Below are 23,670 nucleotides of genomic sequence, written 5' to 3'. Positions count from 1 at the left end.
AGGCACCCAGAGCATGCAACTCTTGATCGTGGGGTTGTGAGTTCAAGCCCCATGTTGGGGATACAGCATACTTAAAAAAAAAATGTGTGTATATATATATAAATATGTGTGTAGATATGTATGTGTGTAGATATGTATGTGTATATATGTATATATATGTGTGTGTGTATATATATATATATACATGCTTCTCAGTTTGTTTACATGGCCCTATAATTTGACATCCACAACTGTGGTGATCTCATCCATACCCACAGCTCTACCTGGGACCTGTGTGTTGTCCATTTAGAAGTTCCAACCTTTTGGGGTGCCTGGCTGCCTCAGCCAGTGGAGTGTGTGACTCTTATCTCGGGGTTATGGGTTTGAATGCCACACTGGATGTAGAGATTCCTTAAAAATAATATCTTAAGATTTTTTATTTATTTGTGAGTGTGTGTATGTGAGAGAGAGAGAGCACAAGCAGAGGGAGTGGCAGGCAGAGGGAGAAGCAGGCTCCCTGCTGAGCAAGAAGCCCAATGCGGGACTCAATCCCAGGACTCTGGGATCATGACCTGAGCTGAAGGCAGATACTTAACTGACTGAGCCACCCAGGCGTCCCTAAAAATAAAATCTTAAAAAAAAAAGTCCCGGGGCGCCTGGGTGGCTCAGTTGGTTGAGCGACTACCTTCAGCTCAGGTCATGATCCTGGAGTCCCGGGATCGAGTTCCGCATCGGGCTCCCTGCTCGGCAGGGAGTCTGCTTCTCCCTCTGACCCTCCTCCCTCTCATGCTCTCTGTCTCTCATTCTCTCTCTCAAATAAATAAATAAAATCTTTAAAAAAAAAAAAAAAGTCCCAACCTCTCTCATAAGCCCAACTCGTATCTGTTCACTTGGATTCCTAAAGCTATTCCAACTCCAAGGTTTATCACCATCCCTCACCTGCTCCTCTTATTCCTAATCTCCATCCCTCCATCCAGTTGCCTACCCCAGGAACCCTAAGTCTTTCTTGACTACTTCTTTCTGCTCACTCATCACAACCTGAAAGTCGCCAAGTCCTACAACTACCTTTGTAGGATCTGTGCAATGAGGCTCCTGCCTTCTCTTTATCTCTTTTGCTGCTACCGTGGTTTAGGCTTTCCTACTTCTTGACCTGAGAGGTAAGCCCAAACCTCCTTGTCTGTTCCCACTGTCACCAGCTCCTTCTCTAACAAAAATGTAAGCCTAAAGCAGTATTTCTTAGTGTGGTTCTCAGACCACTGCATCAAGGGTACTCTGGACTGCTTATTTAAGCTGATTCCTGACTAGAACATAAAATTCTCTGGAAATAGGGCTGGGAATCCCCATTTTAACAAGGTCTTCCAGGTAATTTTTATGCTCATTAAAATTAGAGAGTCAGCCAAAGGATAAGTTCCATATTCTTTTTAAGGTTCACACTCAAAAAGCTATAGTACAGATATACACTCTTGTCTCAATCCAGTTGGATGCAGACTGCTATAGGGCCCAGCAGGATATAAGCCAAATATAAGTATACTTTGAATTCAGTTCAAATAGCTTAAGAAGGCAACCCAGCTAAATTAGAAAGTGAAAATAGAATAGTGAAAACTAAAAGATGATGATAGTACTGAAACAGAATTTTGTTTGTGACAATTTCGGAAATATGCAGACAAACTCTCTGGCAAAATTTGGGGAAGATATGTGTGATATGACCTGAAACTGCTGCTTTGTGTTTCAAACTTATAAAATGTAAGCCTCTTCCCTTAGCCCATCTCTTAAAGAAAATGGTGGATAACTATATTTTGGTTTTTGGGGGGTTTTTTTGGGGGGGGAGGGGGGCAGAGGGAGAAGGAGAGAGAATCCTAAGCAGGCTCCACACCCAGTGCAGAGCCCAATGTAGGGCTCAACCTCATGACCCTGAGATCATGACCTGAGCTGCAATGAAGAGTCAGACACTTAACTGACCAGGCGCCCCCTGGTACACAAACTTTATTTTGAAAAACGATCTGAAGTTGGATCTTTTCCAATTACAAAATGTTCATTCCATACAACTGTGCTTTCTCTCTATATCCTCTCCCTCAAAATTTGAAAATCACTGTGTATGATGAGAAAGGTTATTCAAGTATAAAATAATCATGTAAATATTCTAGAGGGCGAAAAAAGTTGACAAGCACTGGAACTGAAAAGTGGAAAATACAGAGAAGTGGAAAATACAGAGAAGTAGAAAAAAGGAAAAAAAAAAAAAAAACCCAAATTTTTGTTTTGTTTTTTTTTTTAAACCACAAGTCATACTTAGCCTACTAGGATATTAAGTTCCACAAAGGCAAGGACTCCATTTTATTATAACTCTAGTAATAAAAATCGTGCTTGCCACTTGGTAAGCATATCAGATATTTGATTAAGTAAATGATCTAAATTTTAGATATTAGTTTCCTATCCATGACACCTAAAATTTCCTTCTAAAAGCCAAACTTGTAATTCATTATATTTAAAAGGATTTAGGGCACCTGGGTGGCTCAGTTGGTTAAGCATCTGCCTTCAGTTCAGGTCATGATCCCGGGACTCTGGGATCATGCCCCACATCTGGCTCCCTGCTCAGTGGGGAGTCTGCTTCTCCCTCTGCCCTCCCTCCTCCCACCCCCACTTGTGCTCTTGTGTTCTCCCCCTCCCTCTCTCTCCCTTGCAAAAATAAATAAAATCTTTAAAAAATAAAACCCAGGCGCCCCTAAAAATAAAATCTTTAAAAAAAAATTTTTTTTAAGATTTCTTTATTTTTATTTGACACAGAAAGAGCGAGCACAAGCAGAGAAAGCAGCAGGCAGAGGCAGAGGGAGAAGCAGACTCCCTGCTGAGCAGAGAGCCCGATGTGGGACTCGATTCCAGGACCCCAGACCATGACCCGAGCCAAAGGCAGCCACTTAACCGACTGAGCCACCCAGGCGCCCCTAAAAAAATTTTTTAGAAAGAAAAAATCAGGGGTGCCTGGGTGGCTCAGTCAGTTGAGTGTCTGCCTTTGGCTCAGGTCATGATCTTGAGGTCCTGGGATCAAGCCCTGCCCTAGGCTCCCTGCTCAGTGTGGAGTCTGCTTCTCCCTCTCCCTCTGCCCCTCCCCTCCACCTGTGCTCTCTCTGACAAATAAAATCTTTATTTATTATTATTTTTTAAAGACTGTATTTATTTATTTGACAGAGGGAGAGAGAGAGCACAAGTAGGCAGACAGGCTGACAGTGGAAGAGGAAGAAGCAGGCTCACCGCCGAGCACAGAGCCAGATGTGGGAGCAGGGAATAAATAAAATCTTTAAAAAAAGAAAAAATCAGGGGCGCCTGGGTGGCTCAGTCGTTAAGCGTCTGCCTTCGGCTCAGGTCATGATCCCAGGGTCCTGGGATCAAGCCCCGCATCGGGCTCCCTGCTCAGCGGGAAGCCTGCTTCTCCCTCTCCCACTCTCCCTGCTTGTGTTCCCTCTCTTGCGCTCTGTCAAATAAATAAATAAAATCTTTAAAAAAAAAAAAAAGAAAAAATTAGGTCAAGCAAACAATAAGGACAAGAAAAAATAGTAACTTTAATTTGAAGTGAAGTCAGATCTACTAAAATACTGAGCTGTTTACTTTGGGTTATAAAACCTGTTTGCCATCTAAGACAAGTATACCATTAGAGAATATATTATCAAAAGCATTTCTTTAAAAAAAAAAAAAAGAAAGAAAAAAAAGCATTTCTTTTTCTTTCTTTTTTTTTAAAGATTTTATTTATTTGAGAGAGAGAGAGACTGAGAGAGAGAGCACATGAGAGGGGGGAGGGTCGGGAGGGTCAGAGGGAGAAGCAGACTCCCTGCTGAGCAGGGAGCCCGATGCGGGACTCGATCCCAGTACTCCGGGATCACGATCTGAGCCGAAGGCAGTCGCCAACCAACTAAGCCACCCAGGCGCCCCAAAAGCATTTCTATAGTATATTAGAGATGACCTTTCTTAGGATCTTTCCCACTTTTAGTATCATTAATCTTCAAAAAAGGCAGCATAAAACCAGATAAAGCAAATACAAAACCTATTAACTGGTCAAATTATAACATTTAACAATATGTGCTATAACCCTTGGCACTCATCTTGAGGAATGCTGCTGAGATATTTAAGTTACAGGTCTCTAAACTCTTGAATTGTACAAATAACAGCATCTACCCAGTAGCTGTCACAGTTGTCATTTTTGACTCTGGGCATTTATCAAAGATACAGCAACTTATGGTCCAGGGGCTTTAAGAGCAAAGGCACCAAGAAGCTGGGAGAATATTTCAACTATCAAGACCTATTCAAAGAAGGGTTACCACCTGGAGGAAATGAGATGGAGAAAGGCAAGTAACACTTCTTAAATAAACACCATATGCCAGTGTTAAGCTAGAGGAATTAAATGCGTTCTTGCATTCAATCCTCGTAAGAGCTTAAGAACCCTGTGTTTCAATAGGGCCAAGAAACTGATATTTGTTGGCATAAACCTTTATGGATTTGATTCTTTAGATTTTTTAATGTGCTATATATAACACTTGTGTAAAAATAAATTTGGTTTGTTTTTTAAGCAGGCTCCACACCCAGCATGGAGCCCAAAAATAAATTTGGTTTTTAAATAATTATAAAACTATAAAAAAAAAGGAAACAAAAACCCAGCCCTCTGAACCAAGTATCATAATTAATACATACCAAAGAGGAAACCGAGGGTCAGAAATAATAATTTACTCAAACTAACATGGCAAAGCTGAAAGACTTTTTTTTTTTCCCCCTGAGAGAGGAAGGGGCAGAGGGAGAGGAAGAGAAAGAAGCCCAAGCAGGCTCCATTCCCAGCGCAGAGCCCCACATGGGGCTCGATTTCATGATCCTGAGGATCATGACCTGACCCGAAATTAAGAGTCAGATGCTTAACCGACTGAGCCACCCAGGCACCCCAAAGCTGAAATACTCTTAAAGCCCAAGTTCTTCTACAAGAAACCACCCCCCTAAGGTGGTTATTATTCTAAGTCCAACTTATAAACTGTCAATCAGGTTGCTAAAGAAATTTGAATCCTGTGGAAGCAAACCAACCACTGATTACTGAAACTCAACATTTTAGTGAAGACACTAGGTAACAGCTGTCCTGAGGTATTTTGCAGTCAACATTTCCACAAAAAGCTCTCCAGTCCTCTTTTTGGTATTTTATAAAGGATGAACTATTCATTCCCATGTGGGAAGATAACTTAGCAACAGATTTCCTATTTTCCCACATTCCTAGAATTTATTTATTTATTTATTTAAGATTTTATTTATTTGAGAGAGAGAGAAAGAGAGCGAGCACATGAGAGGGGGGTAGGGAAGAGGGAGAAGCAGACTCCCTGCTGAGCAGGGAGCCTGATGTGGGACTCAATCCCGGGACTCCAGGATCATAACCTGAGCCAAAGGCAGTTGCTTAACCAACTGAGCCACCCAGGTGCCCCCCTAGAATTTATTTTTTAACTTTTTTTAAGGATTTTTATTTATGGGGCGCCGGGGTGGCTCAGTTGGTTGAGCGTCTGCCTTAGGCTTGGGTCATGATCTCAGGGTCCTGGGACCAAGTCCCACATCAGGCTCCTTGCTAAGCAGGGAGTCTGCTTCTCCCTCTGCCTGTTGCTCCCCCTGCTTATGCTCACTCTCTGACAAAAAAATAAAATCTTAAAAAAAAATTTGAGAGTGTGCACACACAAGCGGGGGGAGGGGCAGAGGGAGAAGCAGACTCCCCACTGAGCAGGGAGCCCGATGGGGCTCGATTCCAGGATCCTGAGATCATGACGTGAGCCAAAGGCAGATGCCCCACACATTCCTAGAATTTAAAAGCATTCGAATTTGAAGTATTATGAGTTATGTTAATAAGTGATCTCTGTTGTCCTGAATTTCAGCCCCTTATTTACCATCCTGACAGACATTTCCAACTGGAGGTTTCTTGGCCCCTTAAAGTATGTCCAAAAAAGTTTGTCCTCCTAACTTCCCATTTCATTAATAGAACCACCATTCTCCTAGTAAGCCAGGTCTGAAATTCAGTATTTAGCATTGGACTTGGAAGAGGAGAAGTCAACCATTAGTCAATGTCTGGAAAGTCTCCCTGCAAAATGTGTCAACACTGACACACCAAGTCCATTCTCAGTGCTGCCACACCAGATTAACCTAATAAGAATTGATAGCTTACAATATTAGTTTGTTTCTTTAATCTTCTAAGAAAATGGTATGCTTTCCATTTATTCAAGTTTTATACTTTTAGTTTTATATAGTTTTTTCATTTAGATCTTATTTACTAATAATTCATAATAATTTAGTAATTTTTTAACCATTATAAAAGAATCTTTTTTTTTTTTACATGCTAACTGGTTATTGTTGGGATCCAGAAAAACTATTAATTTCTGTATATTCTCTCTGTAGCCAGTCACCATTTGTTGTTTTTTTTTTTTAAGATTTTATTTATTTGACAGAGTGAGAGAGCGCAAGCAGGGGGAGCAGGAGAGGGAGAAGCAGGCTCCCCGCTGAGCAGGGAGCCGGATGCGGGACTTGATCCCGGGACCCTGGGATCATGGCCTGAGCCAAAGGCAGACGCTTAACCGACTGAGCCACCCAGGTGCTCCACACCAGTCACCATTTTAAACTAATTACTAGTTCTTATTACTTTTTAGATGTTATTTTTTTGTGTGGGAAATCACATCTGCAAAAAATCTTTATTCTTTCCCAGTTTGTATATAATTCTTATTTCTCCATCTTAAAGGAATCTAGGGCCTCCAATATAACAATGAAGAACAGTGAAGACAGCAGGCATCCTAGTTGGTTCCTAAAATATAATTCAAATACCTTTATGTGAACACAATTTTTTTTAAGTAAACTCCACACCTAATGTGGGGCTCAAGCTCACAGCCCTGAGACCAAGAGTTGCATGTTCTACCAACTGAGCCAGGTAGGCTAATGTGAATACCTTTAAACTTTCTCAACTAAGTGGTATGTTTCTGTAGGTTTCTAACTTCTTCCTTAGAAGACAATACTTCCCAAGCGCATGGTGGTGGGGAACAGGGAGACAGAGAATTCCAAGCAGACTCCATGCTGAGGGCAAAGCCCGACTCGGGGCTCAATCTCATGACCCTGAAACCATGACCTGAGCCAAAATCGAGTCGGACGCTCGACTGAGCCACCCAGGCACCCTTCACTTTGTATTTATTACAAAACCTAGTATAATGATTTGCTGACCAAATATTTTTTCTCAAGAAATCATTCAACTCCTTAATTCGCTAATGCTAACTAGTGAATTCTCTATAATAGGTAAGTGAATAAACATTTTATAATCTTGTAATAGGAGCAAATTACTCACTGTAATAAGGTCATCTCTTGCTCTGAGGACTTTGAGCCTTGCTTGATTCATCAAATTAGACATCTTACTGCAAAAGGTATGGAAAAATAGTATCAGTATAGCATAAGAAAAAAACTGCAGAGAAATAAATATACAGCTTCCTTTGTATGTACAGATACTTCTCTTTGTATATACCTCAGAGAACCCCACTGAAATACATTTAGTGGTTTCTACCAACTTATTTTCAAAGATATTTAAGTATTTATTGAGTGCTTACCAAGTGGCAAGCACTTTCATATCAGTTATTACAACTTTCTTTCAATAATCCTGTGATGCTTCCATTTTCACAAATGAAGAAAAAGAAATTACACAACTTGCCCAAGGTCATACAAGTATATTAAGTGGTCCAGTTAAGACTTGAGCCCATACCTGCCTGACTCCAAAGCACCTGCTCTGTCCTCTTGTCCCACTGACTTTTTTTTTTTCCGAGAGAGAGAGAGTGAGAGAGAGCACAAGAGGAGGTAGGGTCAGAGGGAGGAGCACACTCCCTGCTGAGCAGGGGGTCCGATGCGGGACTCGATCCCAGTACTCCGGGATCATGACCTGAGCCGAAGGCAGTCACTCAACCAACTGAGCCACCCAGGCACCCCGTCCCGCTGACTTTTTAAAGCTTCCTTAGCTGATACGGTACGAGGATCTACGTACATTTTCTTCTGCTGCTCAATCTGCTTTTCTTTCTTCTCGTAGTATTCCATAATCTTCAGTCTTTGGGTTTGCACAAGACGACCTTTCTCAATGTTGAACTCTTCCTCTGCCTATCAAGGAAACAATTATTATTAATTCATTATACCAGATTTTGAGTTTTATTTTAAGCAGCTGGCAACCAGCAACACTGTATTCCATATCAAAAATAGTTAGTTTATTATGACTTGTCTTCAAAATTTATTTCTAATTTACTCAAAAGGGATAACCAATGATTTTCGACATAAATGATGAACCAGAAAACTAAAAATTTGATCTAGGATAATAGTACCCACGGGCGCCTGGCTGGCTTAGTTGGTAGAACATACCACTCTTGATCTCAGGGTCATGATTTTAAGCCCCCCACGGTGTGTGGAGCCTACTTAAAATAAAAATTAAAAAAAAATTTTTAAAAATTTAAAAAAAAAAAAAAAAAGATTGGGCGCCTGGGTGGCTCAGTCGTTAAGCGTCTGCCTTCGGCTCAGGTCATGATCCCAGGGTCCTGGGATCGAGTCCCACATCGGGCTCCCTGCTCGGCAGGAAGCCTGCTTCTCACTCTCCCACTCCCCTGCTTGTGTTCCTGCTCTCGCTATCTCTCTGTCAAATAAATAAATAAAATCTTAAAAAAAAAAAAAAGATAACAGTACCCAGTCACAAAGTTACAAAGGATATATTCAGATAGAAGATTCTGTATGTGAAAAAAAATCATTATGTATTCTAAATTTAATCCATTTGACTACAGAATTTGGAGCTTACATCTGGGTTACTGCCTAAAAAAATTTGGTCAAGTAATCTCAGTCTTAGTCCTCCCTTATAAAATAATTAAAATAGTATTCTTCAGGTGCCTGGGTGGCTCAGTTGATTACGTGTCTGACTCTTGATTTCAGTTCAGGTCACGATCTCAGGGTTGTGAGATCGAGTCCCACGTTGGGCTCCAAGCTAGGCGTAGAGTTTGCTTGGGATTCTTTCGCTCCCTCTGCCTCTCCCACCCTACCTCCCTTTAAAAAAATAAATAGGGGGCGCCTGGGTGGCTCAGTCATTAAGCGTCTGCCTTTGGCTCAGGTCATGATCTCCAGGTCCTGGGATCGAGCCCCGCATCGGGCTCCCTGCTCGGTGGGGAGTCTGCTTCTCCCTCTCCCTCTGCCTCTCCGCACTACTCCTACTCTCTCTCTCTCTCTGTCTCAAATGAATAAATTACAAAAAAAAAAAATTCTAAAAAAATAAAAAATAAATAAATAAATTAAATAAATAGAACAGTATTCATTCCTCATAGGTCAAATAAGTAAGATAAATCTAACAGTCCTTTTAAAATTATAAGTTATATAAATGTAAGTTGTTTATGAGTGTAAATTATTGAGCAGTTACTTTTTAATTGTTTTAAATTTTTAAATTTTTTTCTATTTTACTGGGAATACAAAGCAACATTACAGTTTCAGATCATTAAATAAACAAATGTGGTGATACAGTACAACAACAATCATGACCTGAATTCTGGGAGTAAGTAGTTTTCCAGTGCAGGGGGTAGGAGAAAACCACATTACTCAGCTACCAGAGGGTTTTGGCTTTAACTCAATGGCTGGAAGGAGTGCCAGTCCTGGTCAACCATCCATGAATCTTTTTCTTTCTTTTTTTTTTAGAGCTATGCCCAACATGAGGCTGGAACTCATGACACTGTGATGAAGAGTCACATGCTCTACTGACTGAGCCAGCCAGGTGCCTCCATCCATGAATCTTCATCACAGCAAACTGGAATCTCCAATGTTTCAAACTAATTGTAGGAAGAGAGAGTAACTCTAGGCTGATGTATAAATTGATCTAGATGACTATTAAAGTGTCCTCCATTCATAAGTTGTCAAAATCTTCAGAGTGACTGTTGGAGCAAGGAGGCTTTCGTATGCTCCCAGTTATATAGTGTGCAGAGGCTAGGAAGCATTAGTCCTGCCAGAGCACCTTGTGCTACCCCTCAAAGACCGCCTGTACATATATACAACATGCCTGTCACAGTTCCAGCTGTTTCTGTGTTAAGGTCATCTTCTGCACCTCCTGTTTTCTCAATGATGGCTCCAAATGTGCTACAGAACAAAGCCAGAAAACCTAGCGCCAACCGACTGAGCCACCCAGGCACCCCAGAAAACTCTTATTATTAAGTATAAATCAAATATAGAAAGACTTTGAATGACAACCTAGAATATATTTTATAAAGAAGTTTACAGTAACTGATCTGTGTTAAAAAAATCCAAAACATTTTAACGGACAAGCTAGCTTGCAATTAAGTTTTCTGGGAGAATATACTTAGGATATCAAATAAAATCAAAGTGTGGAATATTAGAGAATATAAAGCAGGATTAAAGGGAAATACTCAAAGAGAAAGAAAAAGCGGTCTAACTAGAACATGCAGAGAAAGCATGCGGTATACTATGTCTGCTCCCGGACTAGAGCTAAGCGGCCAGAGTGAACGCTCAGCACCCTATCAAGGAAGCACAGTTCTGCCTTGCACCAACGGCAGGCGCCACCAGAAGAGCAACAGAAGCCACTGGAGGAAGACGACAGGACAGCCCTCTTCCAGCAGTGTAACACCATCACAGGAATGGCTCTATCTGGACAGCTGACTACTGCTGGAAGAGTGGTCATTTTTTTAAAAGGTGATCTTACCAGTGTGTCAGATGTCTATGATTTTTAAGCAGTATGAAATGATTTTACAAAGTTAGCTAGAGTCGTCCACTTGAATGTTTAATGGTTGGCACAGGTATTTGAGCTTTTATATTCTAAAAGAAATGCCTGGGGCACCTGGGTGGCTCAGTTAAGTATCTAACTGACTTCGGCTCAGTGGTTCCCTGCTCAGCGGGGAGTCTGCTTTCCCTCTCCCTCTGTACCTCCCCACCCTGGTGCTCTCTCCCTCTCAAATAAATAAAATCTTTACAAATAAATAAATGAAAAGAAGTGCCTAACAGCTTTTTTCTATACCTATCATGGGAAATAAAGATGATTGTGTTATACGAGATACAATGCTTTTTTTTTTTTAAGATTTTATTTACTGGCCAGAGAGAGCGAGCAAGCGCACAAGCAGTGGGAATGGCAGGCAGAGGAGAAGCCGACTGCCCGATGAGCAGGGAGCCCCATGCAGGACTCAATCCCAGGACCCTAAGATCATGTATGACCTGAGCCGAAGGCAGCCGCTTAACTGACTGAGCCACTCAGGCATCTCGATATAAGACTATTTCAAATAGGAATGCATTTATCAGCTGAAATAGAATTTCTACATTTGTCCCAGAGGGAAATAAGGGAACTAATCATACAAGAAACTGAAGTGCTCCTATGACCATCAAACAAAATTAAACAATACTCCATCAGCTGTTAAGATTATAGTAGTGGTGGGGAGCCTGGGTGGCTCAGTCGTTAAGCGTCTGCCTTCAGCTCAGGTCATGATCACAGGATCCTGGGATCGAGCCCCGCATCGGGCTCCCTGCTTGGCAGGAAGCCTGCTTCTCCCTCTCCCTCTCCCCCCTGCTTGTGTTCCCTCTCTCGCTGTGTCTCTCTCTGTCAAATAAATAAATAAAATCTTTAAAAAAAAAAAAAAGATTATAGTAGTGGTAGGCAAAAGAGTCTTTTCTTCCTTAAATGATAAAAAAAATTTTTTTAAGATTTTATTTTTAAATAACCTTTACACTGGAGCTCAGGAGCACTGTGAATGAGGGCACATCGTGCTAGAGCTCTCAGAGTTCTTGGGGGGAAATGTTGATAGTACTGACGACCCCCATCCTCTGCACCAGCGCTGCGCAGCTCATCTCCACAACACCGGCAACCTCTGCCTGAGCTTCCAGAATGCCCGGGACCTGCTGCTGGGGGGCCACTGTGTGCCTGACTGCGCTTCTGGATACAACAGAGGAGCTTGTAAACAATGTCACTCCTGCAGCATCTGCCAGGGGACAGGACCCTACTCCTGCACCTCGTGTAACACCAACCTCGTTCTGTCCCACTTGGCACTGCAGCACCACCTGCTTCCCAGGGCACTATCTTCATGACAACCGTGCTTGTCAGCGTAGGTTTTTATTTTTTTTATTTATATATATATTTTTAAGATTTTGTTTATTCACTTCAGAGAGTAAGGGCACACAAGCAGGGGGAGAGGGAGAAGCAGGCTCCCTGCTGAGCAGGGAACCCGCCGACGACGTGGGGCTTGATCCCAGGGCCCTGGGATCATGACCTGAGCTGAAGGCAGATGCTTAGCCACCCAAGTGCCCCTGTCAGTGTAGGTTTTTAAAAATTACCTTTTCCATGGGGCGCCTGGGTGGCTCAGTCATTAAGCATCTGCCTTCGGCTCAGGTCATGATCCCAGGGTCCTGGGATCGAGCCCCGCGTCGGGCTCCCTGCTCTGCAGGAAGCCTGCTTCTCCCTCTCCCACTCCCCCTGCTTGTGTTCCCTCTCTCGCTGTCTGTCAAATAAATAAAGTCTTTAAAAAAAATTTAAGAAAATAAAAATTACCTTTTCCTCTTTTCCTGCTCTTCTGGAGTCATTGAAGGAAATACGAAGTTCTTGCTTCCATACTCTCACCTGATAGCCTTTATTTTTTTTTAAGTTTTTTTTTTTTTTAAGATTTTATTTATTTATTTGAGAGAGTGAGTGAGTGAGAGCGAGCACGAGACGGAGGAAGGTCAGAGGGAGAAGCAGACTCCCACTGAGCAGGGAGCCCAACGTGGGGCTCAATCCCAGGACCCTGGGATCATGACATGAGCTGAAGGCAGACGCTTAACCAACTGAGCCACCCAGGCACCCCTGATGGCCTTTATTTTTATTAAAAAAAAAAAGTTAACCTACAAAGGCATATGGATGCCATTAACAGATTATAACTCAGGTATCAGCCTAACTAGGAAGTGCTGGGCTAGGGATCTCCTCTGCAAGTACCAGCTGTGTGATCTTGGGCCAGTCATTTAGCTTCTCTGTTCTCTAGTTAGCTCATTTTATTTTACTTTTTTTTAAGATTTTATTTATTTATTTGACAGAGACACAGCGAGAGAGGGAACACAAGCTGGGGGAGTGGGAGAGGGAGAAGCAGGTTTCCCACTGAGCAGGGAGCCCGATGCGGGGCTCGATCCCAGGACCCCGAGATCATGACCCGAGCCGAAAGCAGACGCTTAACGACTGAGCCACCCAGGCGCCCCAAATACTTTCATTTTTAAAATGAGCTAACTAGGGGCGCCTGGGTGGCTCAGTCGGTTAAGCGTCTGCCTTCGACTCAGGTCATGATCTCAGGGTCCTGGGATCGAGCCCCGCATCGGGCTCCCTGCTCAGCAGGGAGTCTGCTTCTCCCTCTCCCTCTGTCTCTCCCCCGGCTTGCTCTCACGCTCTCAAATAAAATCTTAAAAAAAAAAAAAAAAGAAACTAAAGTTATATTAAAAAAAAGATAATGAAAATAATGTATTAAACAATATATTCTGCCCATTATGATTATACTTAGGGAAAAGAACAACTTGATATACTGTGTATAAACAAACTGCAAATGGAAATATTTATAAAATTTCAAAATTGCTGACCAAGTATCACCTTTGTAATGGACAGGGGCTTTCATTTTATACCTTATACACTTCCAAACTATTATTTTTTTTCAACAAGCACAAATTAATGAAAAAGAAAAATAACAACATAAAAATACTATACCCTCCCCTAACCAACTATCATAATTAGTCATAGATGCTAAATGTCTAGATTCCAGATTCCATGAGAAAATTTATCTATTACTTTTCTACTCCCTACCATAAAATTTCAGGATACTTATTGGCAATTAGAATGTTCAGAAAGGAAAATTAATCAATTAATTAGTTTACTGAGTGATAGTACAAAGCTCCCAAAGAGGGAGGGGACCAGAGAAGGTTGCCCAGGAAAATTTACTTTTTAACATTAAAGATAAGACACGTTCTTGGCAGTCCTATACAATGTGTTGTGAAGCAATTTTACTAATTACTGCTTAGCAAAGCCACACTATGAAATTCTGAGAACTTCCTGAACCCACAAGATGGGAGTCTCACCTTTGCATCTATTTCCTCTGCTTTCTCATTGGCTTCTTGTTCAATAAAAGCCATCATATGCTTAATCTAGAAGGAAGAAGAAAGAAAAGGTTAGTTTATTTTTGACTGTAACAAAATATACATCTTTTCTGATTCATTCAATAATCAATCATTTACTGAAAGTATATTATGTGCCAGGCACTGTGTACAAGGACAAATGAGGTAATTCCTGGTTTCAGGTATCTTACAATCTGGAATTTGCTCTAGCAAATGGACCAGACACAATATTCAGTATCACACAGAACATTACCCTACTCTCAAGGAACATGGAGTCTATGGGGGAGGGAGGACTGAGTATATATCCTCCTCTACTTCATACCCCTTTCAGCCGGCACCCTCTTTTCCTCTTCTCCGTCTATAATTAAACAGATTTATATTTACCTTTTCAACTTTTTTTAAAGATTTATTTTTAAGTAATCGCTACACACAACATGGAGCTCAAACTCACAACCCCAAGATCAAGAGTCACATACTCTACTGAGCCAGCCACGTGCTCCATACTTTTTCAACTTTCTTACCTCCTACTCTCAACATACTTCAATCTGACTTCTACCCTCTCCACTTCACTGAAATTACTTTTATAAAATGACAATAATCTCCTAGCCCTTAAATCTTGGCCTTAATCAATCTTTCAGCATCTTTTGATATGCTGGTCAACCCTCCCTTCTCGAATAAGAACAATCTCTTCCCTTTGCTTCCATGACTTCCTTGTCCTCCTTCAGTGCCATCCTCTTCTTCCTCTGCCTCCTAGACTGCTCTGTAGATAGCCTACTCACAGGAACCTAAATCCAACACACTCAATAATGAACTGCTAATCACTTCCCCTCTGCCCACTAAGATCTCTATCTTGAGGATTAGCACCAACATCTGACTTTGACCCTTTCTTGTACCTCAGTCCTCACATCCAATCAACCACCAAGTGCTATCAATTCTAATAGTTCTTTAATTTGTCCACATTTCTCCATCTTCATAGCCACTATCCTAGTCTTTGCTACCACCATCTCTCAGCTGAATTATTACAACAGCTTCCAATTTTGTCTCCCTGCCTTCAGCCTTGTTTCCTAATCAACTCTACACTGCAACCAGAAGGATCCTTTAAAAATGCCTGTTTCGGGCACCTGGGTGGCTCAGTCGGTTAAGCATCTGCCTTTGGCCCAGGTCATGATCCCAGGGTTCTGGGATTGAGCCCCATATCGGGCTCCCCGCTCAGAGGGAAGCCTGCTTCTCCCTCTTCCACTCCCTCTGCTTGTGTTCCCTCTCTTGCTGTCTCTCTCTCTGTCAAATAAATAAATAAAATTGTTAAAAAATAAATTAAAAAATAAATATGCCAGTTTCATGATATATCACACTCTTCCCCCCCCCCAATCTGCTTTACGATAAAGTGTAAAGATTTTAGAAGGTACGTGATCTGGTCAATGCTTACCTTGCCAGCATCATATGAAACATAACCGTCACAATTTGCCACTCTTCAGACTCTTGGTTCCTGTCCTACTAAACTTATTTCAGTTTTTCTGTTCCTTAAATTCACCACCCTCTTCCTCACTTCCAAGATTTCAAATATGCTGCTCCTTCCACTTGGAATACTCTTCTCCCTCCCTTCAGCTGGCTAAGTTCTCGGGATTCTTCTTGCTTAACTGTCACCTCCTTTGGCCAATCTTTCCTGAATTTCTCACCAATGTGCACCTAGGGCCCTCTGCACGTCCTCTACCTAAACACATATTCTTAATTCCTTGCTTACTTGTCCCTATCCACAACTAAACTATAAGGTGAGGTACCTGTTATAAGGCTTCTCTGGCTACAATCAGAGAATAAAGTCCACTGAAGTCTTCTGAATGGGGCTTGGGGTCACTGAACCAATTTAGACTCAAAAATGAAGTTTTCTTTTTTTTAGACTCATAAATGAAGTACTATCTCTAGTGGAAGATGTAAAAATAACACCCAAGTGAATATACAAGTACTACGGCTAATCAAACTCATTGGTAGTTTCATTTCATAGGGGCTCTATCTGAAAGAAATGATGAGTAAAAAAAGATGATTTAAAAAATACCAATAATCTCTAGGTCATTAATCATTGTGTTTATTTTATTTTTTAAAAAGACTATTTGAGAGAGAGAGAGAGAAAGAGCACGCCTGCGGGGGTAGGGGCAGAGAGAGAGAAATCTCAAGCAGACTATGAGCTGAGCTCGGAGCCCGAAGCAGGGCTCTATCTCACGACCCTGGGATGATGACCTGAGCCAAAATCAAGAGTCAGATGTTTAACTGACTGAACCATCCAGGAGCCCCTAATTCCCTGTATTTATTAATTCTCCCACTTAAGTTCCATGAGTATAGAGATCTTATTTTTTACATCACCAAAACACCAGAACATGGAACAACTACTCCTGTAGGGGGTGCTCAATAAACATTTGTGAATGAATGAGAACCGGTTGGTATTTTAAGCCTCCTGAGATATCCCAAGTCCTTTTTAGAGTTTAACAATCTGGAAACAATTCCCAGCTTCTCCAGGTACCACAAAGATACCATAAATCTAATGTACACACAGGTGAGTGAGGATTTGTTTTACAATAACGTGAATATGCTTAACACTACTGAACTGTGCAGCTAAAAATGGTTAAGATGGTGGCGCCTGGGTGGCTCAGTCATTAAGCGTCTGCCTTCAGCTCAGGTCATGATCCTGGGGTCCTGGGATCGAGTCCCGCATCGGGCTCCCTGCTCCACGGGAAGCCTGCTTCTCCCTCTCCTCTCCCACTCCCCCTGCTTGTGTTCCCTCTCTCGCTGTGTCTCTATCAAATAAATAAATAAAAATCTTTAAAAAAAAATGGTTAAGATAACTAAGTTTTGTTATGTGTTTTATACATTTTTTAAAAAAGGGCATTAATAGGGGCGCCTGGGTGGCTCAGTCAATTAAGTGTCTGCCTCTGCTCAGGTGGTGATCCCAGGGTCCTGGGGTCAACCTCCCATTGGGCTCCCTGCTCAGTGGGGAGTCTGCTTCTTCCTCTCCCTCCCACTCCCCTTGCTTGTGCTGTCAAATGAATAAAATCTTTAAAAATAAATAAATAAAATAAAAAGGGCACCGACAGGGCGCCTCTCTGGCTCAGCTGGTTAAGCGTCTGCTTCGGCTCAAGTCATCCCAGGGTCTTGGGATGGAGGCCCGCGTCTGCTCAGCGGGGACCCTACTTCTCCCTCTGCCCACCCCCCACTTGTGCTCTATCGTGTGCACACTCTAATAAAATATTTTAAAAAATTAAAAAATATAAAGTGCATTAATAATCCAACCTCGTGGCATCAAAGTCTTAAGGAAAAACAGTATGGTTTGAAAGGGAAGATTTCTTTTTTGTCAAAATTCTTAGCAACTACCCTATGCTTGAGGAACCAAAATAATTATGATAATCAAAGCCTATTTCATAGGTAATACAATACTTATAAAATCTCAGGCCTTGAAATATTTGGGGTACCTAATCCAGAAGTACTTTGTATAGAAAATCACTGTGACCTTGCTAAAAGGATTAGCCCCCACAGATTGGTGTGTTCACGGTAAGGAATGGTATCTCCACAAGTTCAGTCTGAAGCCTTACTGAACTCAGTTTGGAATTTTAAAAGTAGTTTAATACAGTAATCAAAACAGGTGTTTATAAATGCTACAAGGCACAGTGGGCCTGTAGAGGTGAACCCTGATTCAAACCTGCATTATCTGCCTTTATCACTCATGCTGGACCCTCTACCAGATTTGACTAGATCAGCACAGCCTAGAGCAAAACACTCATTTTAACCCAGGTCAGAGAAGGCTGTTTACAGCCAACATGATCATATTCTGTCTTCAAGAGTTCCAACAAGAAAAATAGTCAAGCCCTTCAGGACATTTAACTCCACCCCTAAGGCAGAAAAATCTGGCCTTTAAAAGATACTCTCGCTGTGTCTCTCTCTGTCAAATAAATAAATAAAAATCTTAAATTAGAAAAAAAAAAAAGGAGACTACCTCCTTTTTAAAAGATACTTTTCATCTTCCTGCTAACCCTACTGGGTTTTAAGTTTTTTGAAATCAGATTCCTTCAAAAACTGGATGAAGTAAATAACATTACTCCCCAGACAAAAAAGCAAATATACATAAATTTTAATACAGTAGGGAAGAAGTCAAGGAATCCGCAATTTATAAGCACTTGTTATGTGCTTGGTGCCTGGTCTATTCACTGCCCTGAGAATACAGGGAACAAAACACACTGCCCTTATGGAGCTTATGTGTAGCGTGGAGGGGTAGAGACCATAGATTCCTTCATCTTTCAATTTTATAGAAAGAAAAAATGGTTTTGGTCTAGATTCCAAGGAAATACACCACTTTATATTTTTCCTGGGGAAGGCTTTTTCTTCAATATATTATAACAAAGGGGTAGGGGGGATGATGAAGGAACAAGTGGAAAAAGAGAATCAGCACTGTAACTGTGACTACTAGAAGATGTGGAGGACACTGTACTTTTCCACTGCACCAAGTTTTTCCTATAGTAAAAATCAGAAGCAGCAGTAATAAATGTAAAAACCCCATTGTTCTGTAAGAATAAGATTTCTTAATCTTATCCATAGATGCTATTTTTGTTACACAATTTCCCTTTGTGATTATTAGCAGGAGACCACGGGTGAAGAAACACTCCACTTTTCTTAGTGCACGTTAGATTAAGAATAAAATGCAAAGTCATCTTCTAGGAAATGGAAATATCCAAGGAAAAAACATTTTATTGCTCACTTAAGAAGATTCATAAGCCAGTGAGTGAGCTTTAGTCAGAGAATTTTCCTAGTACTTCAAAAAGAAATACTTAGTTCTCTAAACTATAAAGATTAAATTGCAGGCATAAGTTTCCTTCTCTGAAAAATCTACTGGCAATATGACTACTAAATTCAAGGACCATGGTTTCAGAATATCTCTGGCAGGGCAAATGGAAACCATTTTTTCCCATGTTTGTTACAGGCCTATCAATGCCAATATATTTTCCTGGGAGTCTTTCTAATTGTAACTTTCTTAATGCCTACAACTTGAAGGTATGGCACATTAAACTAAACAAAAAAGCAAAACAAACAAAAAACCCTAGTTTCCCAGGACTGATACACTTGCAAAAATGATGCAGATTCACGACTTCCATAATTTTTTCCATTAACCTTGACTTATTTACTTTGTGCTAAACGCTGGCGCTGGCGTTCATAAATCGAGAGGAATTCTGCATTATTATTAATAAACATTAACGTACACACTAGTGAGAGACCAACGATTACAATTCATTATGATAGAGAAGATCCTTCCAAAATGAAGATTAACAATTCAATGAATGACCTCAAAACAACATTGGAAGCAACTCTCTCCCGTCAGCATTCTTTATCGTACTGCGAACCCTTCCCTCAGGGTTAAAAATCAAGTGAAAAGGAGGTCTTCAATCCTTGCATTCGATTTGCATTTAAACCCGGTTTTCAATTCTCTGCTTTAACAACCACAGCGAATACCCTGGGAAAACAAGGAACGCCGAGGTGTAAGCCAAAAAGCCAGCACATTCAAGAAGGCGGCGCACAAAACCGCAGCTGAAGACACAGGAGCTGTAGGTCAAATTCCCCTCCTGCAGACAGCCTACTAAGCCCAGGAGACTTGGAGTAAGGGACCCTCCTCCGGCATCTGGGCTGCCCGAGGCCCGCGTCCTCCAGTCCGCCACCCCCGGACCCGCACTGCGACTTCACCAGACCTAACCGCAGGTCCTACCTGCTTTTGCACGTCAGCATCGCTGAGCGCCATGGCGAAAGCTCTGCTAGGCCGGAGGCCCACTGGCTCTAGCTTACGCTGGAAGGGGGCGGTGGAAAGGGGCGGTGGAAGGAAGGGGAAAAGAAAATCCAGGGGAGCTTTCGACTTCCTTCGTTTTATAACTCCGGCTTCCGGTTCCTGCCAGGTGACCGCGCAGCCCAGCCCTGTGAGCTTTCTCAGCCAGTGGGAAGAGAGCGGGTCCGGGGAAGTCCCGCCCTGCCGCCCCCTGACTGAGCGCCTGCGCGGACGGTCTCTTCTCCGTCCAATCCCAGTCCATTTTACAGCTGGCTCGTGACTTCTGAGCTGTTTTCTTCAACAGCGTATTCCTCGGAAGAGAGGGTTCAGGAATTCAGGCGTCTGAAATTAGCCGAATTCTGTGTATTTTTCTAGCCTTAAAGCCCTTGCGTATTTTTTTAAAGTTTGATTATTTACTCCCAAATCAGAATTTATTATTTTGCTTTCCTGCCTTAATGAAAACAAATTAACCAATATTTTATTTATTAATAGATTTTATTTTTAGAACAGTTTTAGATTTACAAAAAAATTGAACAGGGCAGAGAGTTTTCATGTATCTTTCTCACCCGCACACACAGATTCCCATATTATTAATATGTTATGATGGCATATTTGTTACAATTAAGTAATATTGATGTATTAACTCAAGTCCATAATTATTCAGATTTCCTTAGTTTCAACCTAATGCTAGATCCCACCTAGGATACTGCGTTTTATTTAATTGTCATGTCCCCTAAATTTCTTGGGTGTGACAGCTACTCAAACTTTCCTTCCTTTTTTTTTTTTAAATTAATTAATTTGTCAGAGGGGGAGAGAGGGAGACAAAGCACAAGCAGAGGAACGGCAGCCAGAGGGAGAAGCAGGCTCCCTGCTGAGCAGGGAGCCCCATGTGGTGCCTGATCCGAGGACCCTGGGAACATGACCTGAGCTGAAGGCAGGCGCTTCAACGACTGAGCAACCCAGGCGTCAGAGTACATGTATTTTATTACCAACTTTTTATTTTGAAGAAATTTCAAATATAATAAATTTTAAGAACAGTGCAATAAACTCCATTCACCTAGATTCACCAATTGTTAACATTTTGCTATTTGGCTTTATTACTTTTCATTAATCAAATTCAGGAAATTTCACAAGTCCATAATCAGATTTTGCCATATGTCCTACTAATATCCTTTGTAGAAATTTTTTTTCTCATCCTGAATCCAGTACAAGATCACCTATTGTAATAATTGTCATGTCTTTTTTAGTCTTTTTTTTTTTTAATTTATTTGAGAGAGAGTGAGAGAGAGCATGAGCTGGGGGGAGGCGCATAGGGAGAGGGACAGAGAGTCTTAAACAGAGTCCTCGCCTAGTACGGAGCTCAGGTGCTCGATCCCACGACACCTGAGCCCAAATCAAAAGTATGATGCTTAACCAACTGTGCCATCCAGGCACCCCTTTTTAGTCTCCTTTAATATGGGATGGTTCCTCAGACTTTGTCTTTCCTGATAGTGACATTTTTGAAGAGTTCCACACATTTGAAGAGGCCAGTTGTAGAAAGTCCCTCATTTGGTTTTGTCTGATAGTTTCCTCATAATTAGATTCTGGTTATGCATTTTGGAAAAAGTCCCAAGCTGATACTTCAGTCTGTGGCTTTAGAAATTGAATCAGCGGGGTGCCTGCGTGGCTCAGTCCTTAAGCATATTGTATCCTATGCAAAAGTCCTATGCATATTGTATCCTCAGTGCATCATATCAGAAAAGTACATTTCAGGGCGCCTGGGTGGCTCAGTCGTTAAGCGTCTGCCTTCGGCTCAGGTCATGATCCCAGGGTTCTGGGATGGAGTCCCACATCGGGTTCCCTCCTTGGCGGGAAGCCTGCTCTCCCTCTCCCACTCCCACTGCTTGTGTTCCTGCTCTCACTATCTCTGTCTCTGTCAAATAAATAAATAAAATCTTAAAAAAAAAAAAGAAAAGAAAAGTACATTTCAGTTTGTCCTTTAATGAGAATGGTACACACATTTTTAAGGCTCTTAATACACACTGCCAAATTGTTTTCCAGCTGTACTAGTGTACGGTAGTCTTTGTAGTGTGTGACAGATGGGTGCACAGTTTTGAGAAAACTGGTAATGTTGGTTAAGGGAAGGATTCAGCCACAGGACAATAAGATAACAGAGCAACAGAAATCCATGCGATTGACCTTAACTTGATCAATATTTTTTTTTAAGATTTTATTTATTTATTTGACAGAGAGAGACATAACAAGAGCAGGAAAACAAGCAGGGGGAGTGGGAGAGGGAGAAGCAGGCTTCCTGCTGAGCCGGGATCCCGATGCAGGGTTCGATCCGACGCCTAACGACTGAGCCATGCAGGCGCCCCTGATCAGTATTTTTTTTAAGATTTTATTTATTTATTTGAGAGAGAGAGTGAGAGAGCACAGGCAGGGGGAGGGGCAGAGGAAGAGGGAGAAGCAGGCTCTCAGATGAGCAGTGAGCCCAACTTGGGGCTTGATCCCAGGACTCTGGGATCATGACCAGAGCCGAAAGCAGGCGCCCAACCCACTGAGCCACCTAGGTGTCCCTTGATCAGTATTCTTATCAACTGAGCTAAACCAGTTGATAGGCTTATTTCTTTCATCTTGATAGTTTCTGCATTAATAACTTCATTCTTTGCCATCCCAGAAGACAGATTTTGGGGATGCCTCCTTCTAGCATCCCTAGGTCACTCATTTGGATTATAATCCCTCCTCCCATTTATTTTTACAGGGTTCTGCAAATAACTGGGGGAGTGGGAGAAGCAATCTAATGCCACATGTCTAATCATTGTGAAATTAATGTCTGGAACAGATCAATGTGCTTTTGGTTTCTGGAAAGCAGTGTGCTGATTTTTATGATTTGTTTATTATTAATTTGAGACAATAAAAATAAAGAGTACAAAGAATAATTTAAACATTCATGTAGCATGTACCACCACCCAGAATCAACAATTAACATTTGTCACATTTGCTTTAAGACTTCATTTCTAAAGTAAAATAGTGTTACAGGTATAATTAACATTCCCTTTTGTGCAGCTTTCTCCTCCCCTACGTTAATGGTCTTTACAACTAGTTTCTGCAGTATTTTGCTGATTCACCAAGGAATGAGCCAGGTCCTGTGTGATAAGAATATGGTAAGCTTCATAGAGACAGTCTCTGGAGTGAAAAAGTTATTATAAGTACAATAAAAGATTAACTAGTTAGTAGTTATCCAAATCCAATTTCCTCCTATATTATTTTAGGTCTTGTGAAGGAGCTTTATTAAAACAGCTTTTCAGATAAATTCCAAAAATCCCACTCCTAGATAAGCCTATTTACTTTTGGCTTCACAAAATCATTGTCCTAGATTCCTGTCAGGTTAGTCACAAACAGATGGTTTCTGTGCTCATTGCCTCACCTGCTCCTAAGCTGATACTTCAGTCTGTGGCTTTAGAAATTGAATCAGCGGGGTGCCTGCTTGGCTCAGTCCTTAAGCGTCTGCCTTCGGCTCAGGTCATGATCCAAGGGTCCTGGGATCGAGCCCCGCATCGGGCTCCCTGCTCAGCGGGAAGCCTGCTTCTCCCTCTCCCACTCCCCCTGCTTGCGTTCCCTCTCTCGCTGTGTCTCTCTCTGTCAAATAAATAAATAAAATCTAAAAATAAATAAATAAATTGAATAAACTAATGCTTGAACTTCTTTGCGGGTCAAAGGTGGGGTGGGGGTGGGTTGCGGTTGGGGGTTGGGGGTGCGTCTGGGGGTGGCTGGGTGGCTTAGGTGGTTAAACAGTCTCATGGTAGGGG

At 41.7% G+C, this 23,670-nt stretch overlaps 1 protein-coding gene and 1 non-coding gene across 2 annotated transcripts in view; both read right to left on the bottom strand.

Annotated features, from left to right (window-relative positions):
• ATP6V1E1 (ATPase H+ transporting V1 subunit E1) overlaps window positions 1-20,010 on the bottom strand; it is a 33,405-nt gene extending 13,395 nt beyond the window's left edge. Inside the window, exons 1-4 of the mRNA XM_081820922.1 lie at window positions 19,826-20,010; window positions 14,053-14,118; window positions 7,994-8,103; window positions 7,310-7,376 (exon numbers count right to left, since the gene is read on the bottom strand). Coding sequence (XP_081677048.1) covers window positions 7,310-7,376; window positions 7,994-8,103; window positions 14,053-14,118; window positions 19,826-19,858 — 276 coding nt within the window. The 5' untranslated portion in view covers window positions 19,859-20,010. The remainder of the gene's footprint in view (window positions 1-7,309; window positions 7,377-7,993; window positions 8,104-14,052; window positions 14,119-19,825) is intronic.
• Window positions 10,446-10,649, bottom strand: LOC115943888 (small nucleolar RNA SNORA74). The gene has a single exon (XR_004078461.1). It is a non-coding gene; the product is annotated as a small nucleolar RNA SNORA74 (small nucleolar RNA).
• Window positions 20,011-23,670: the final 3,660 nt, after the last annotated feature.

Source organism: Leptonychotes weddellii, chromosome 5 (assembly GCF_054177405.1).
Source record: "Leptonychotes weddellii isolate Sample4059 chromosome 5, ASM5417740v2, whole genome shotgun sequence".
In the NCBI taxonomy this organism is placed as follows: domain Eukaryota; kingdom Metazoa; phylum Chordata; class Mammalia; order Carnivora; family Phocidae; genus Leptonychotes; species Leptonychotes weddellii.
Note: the sequence above shows the minus strand (reverse complement) of the source record. Positions and strands in the feature narration are given on the sequence as shown.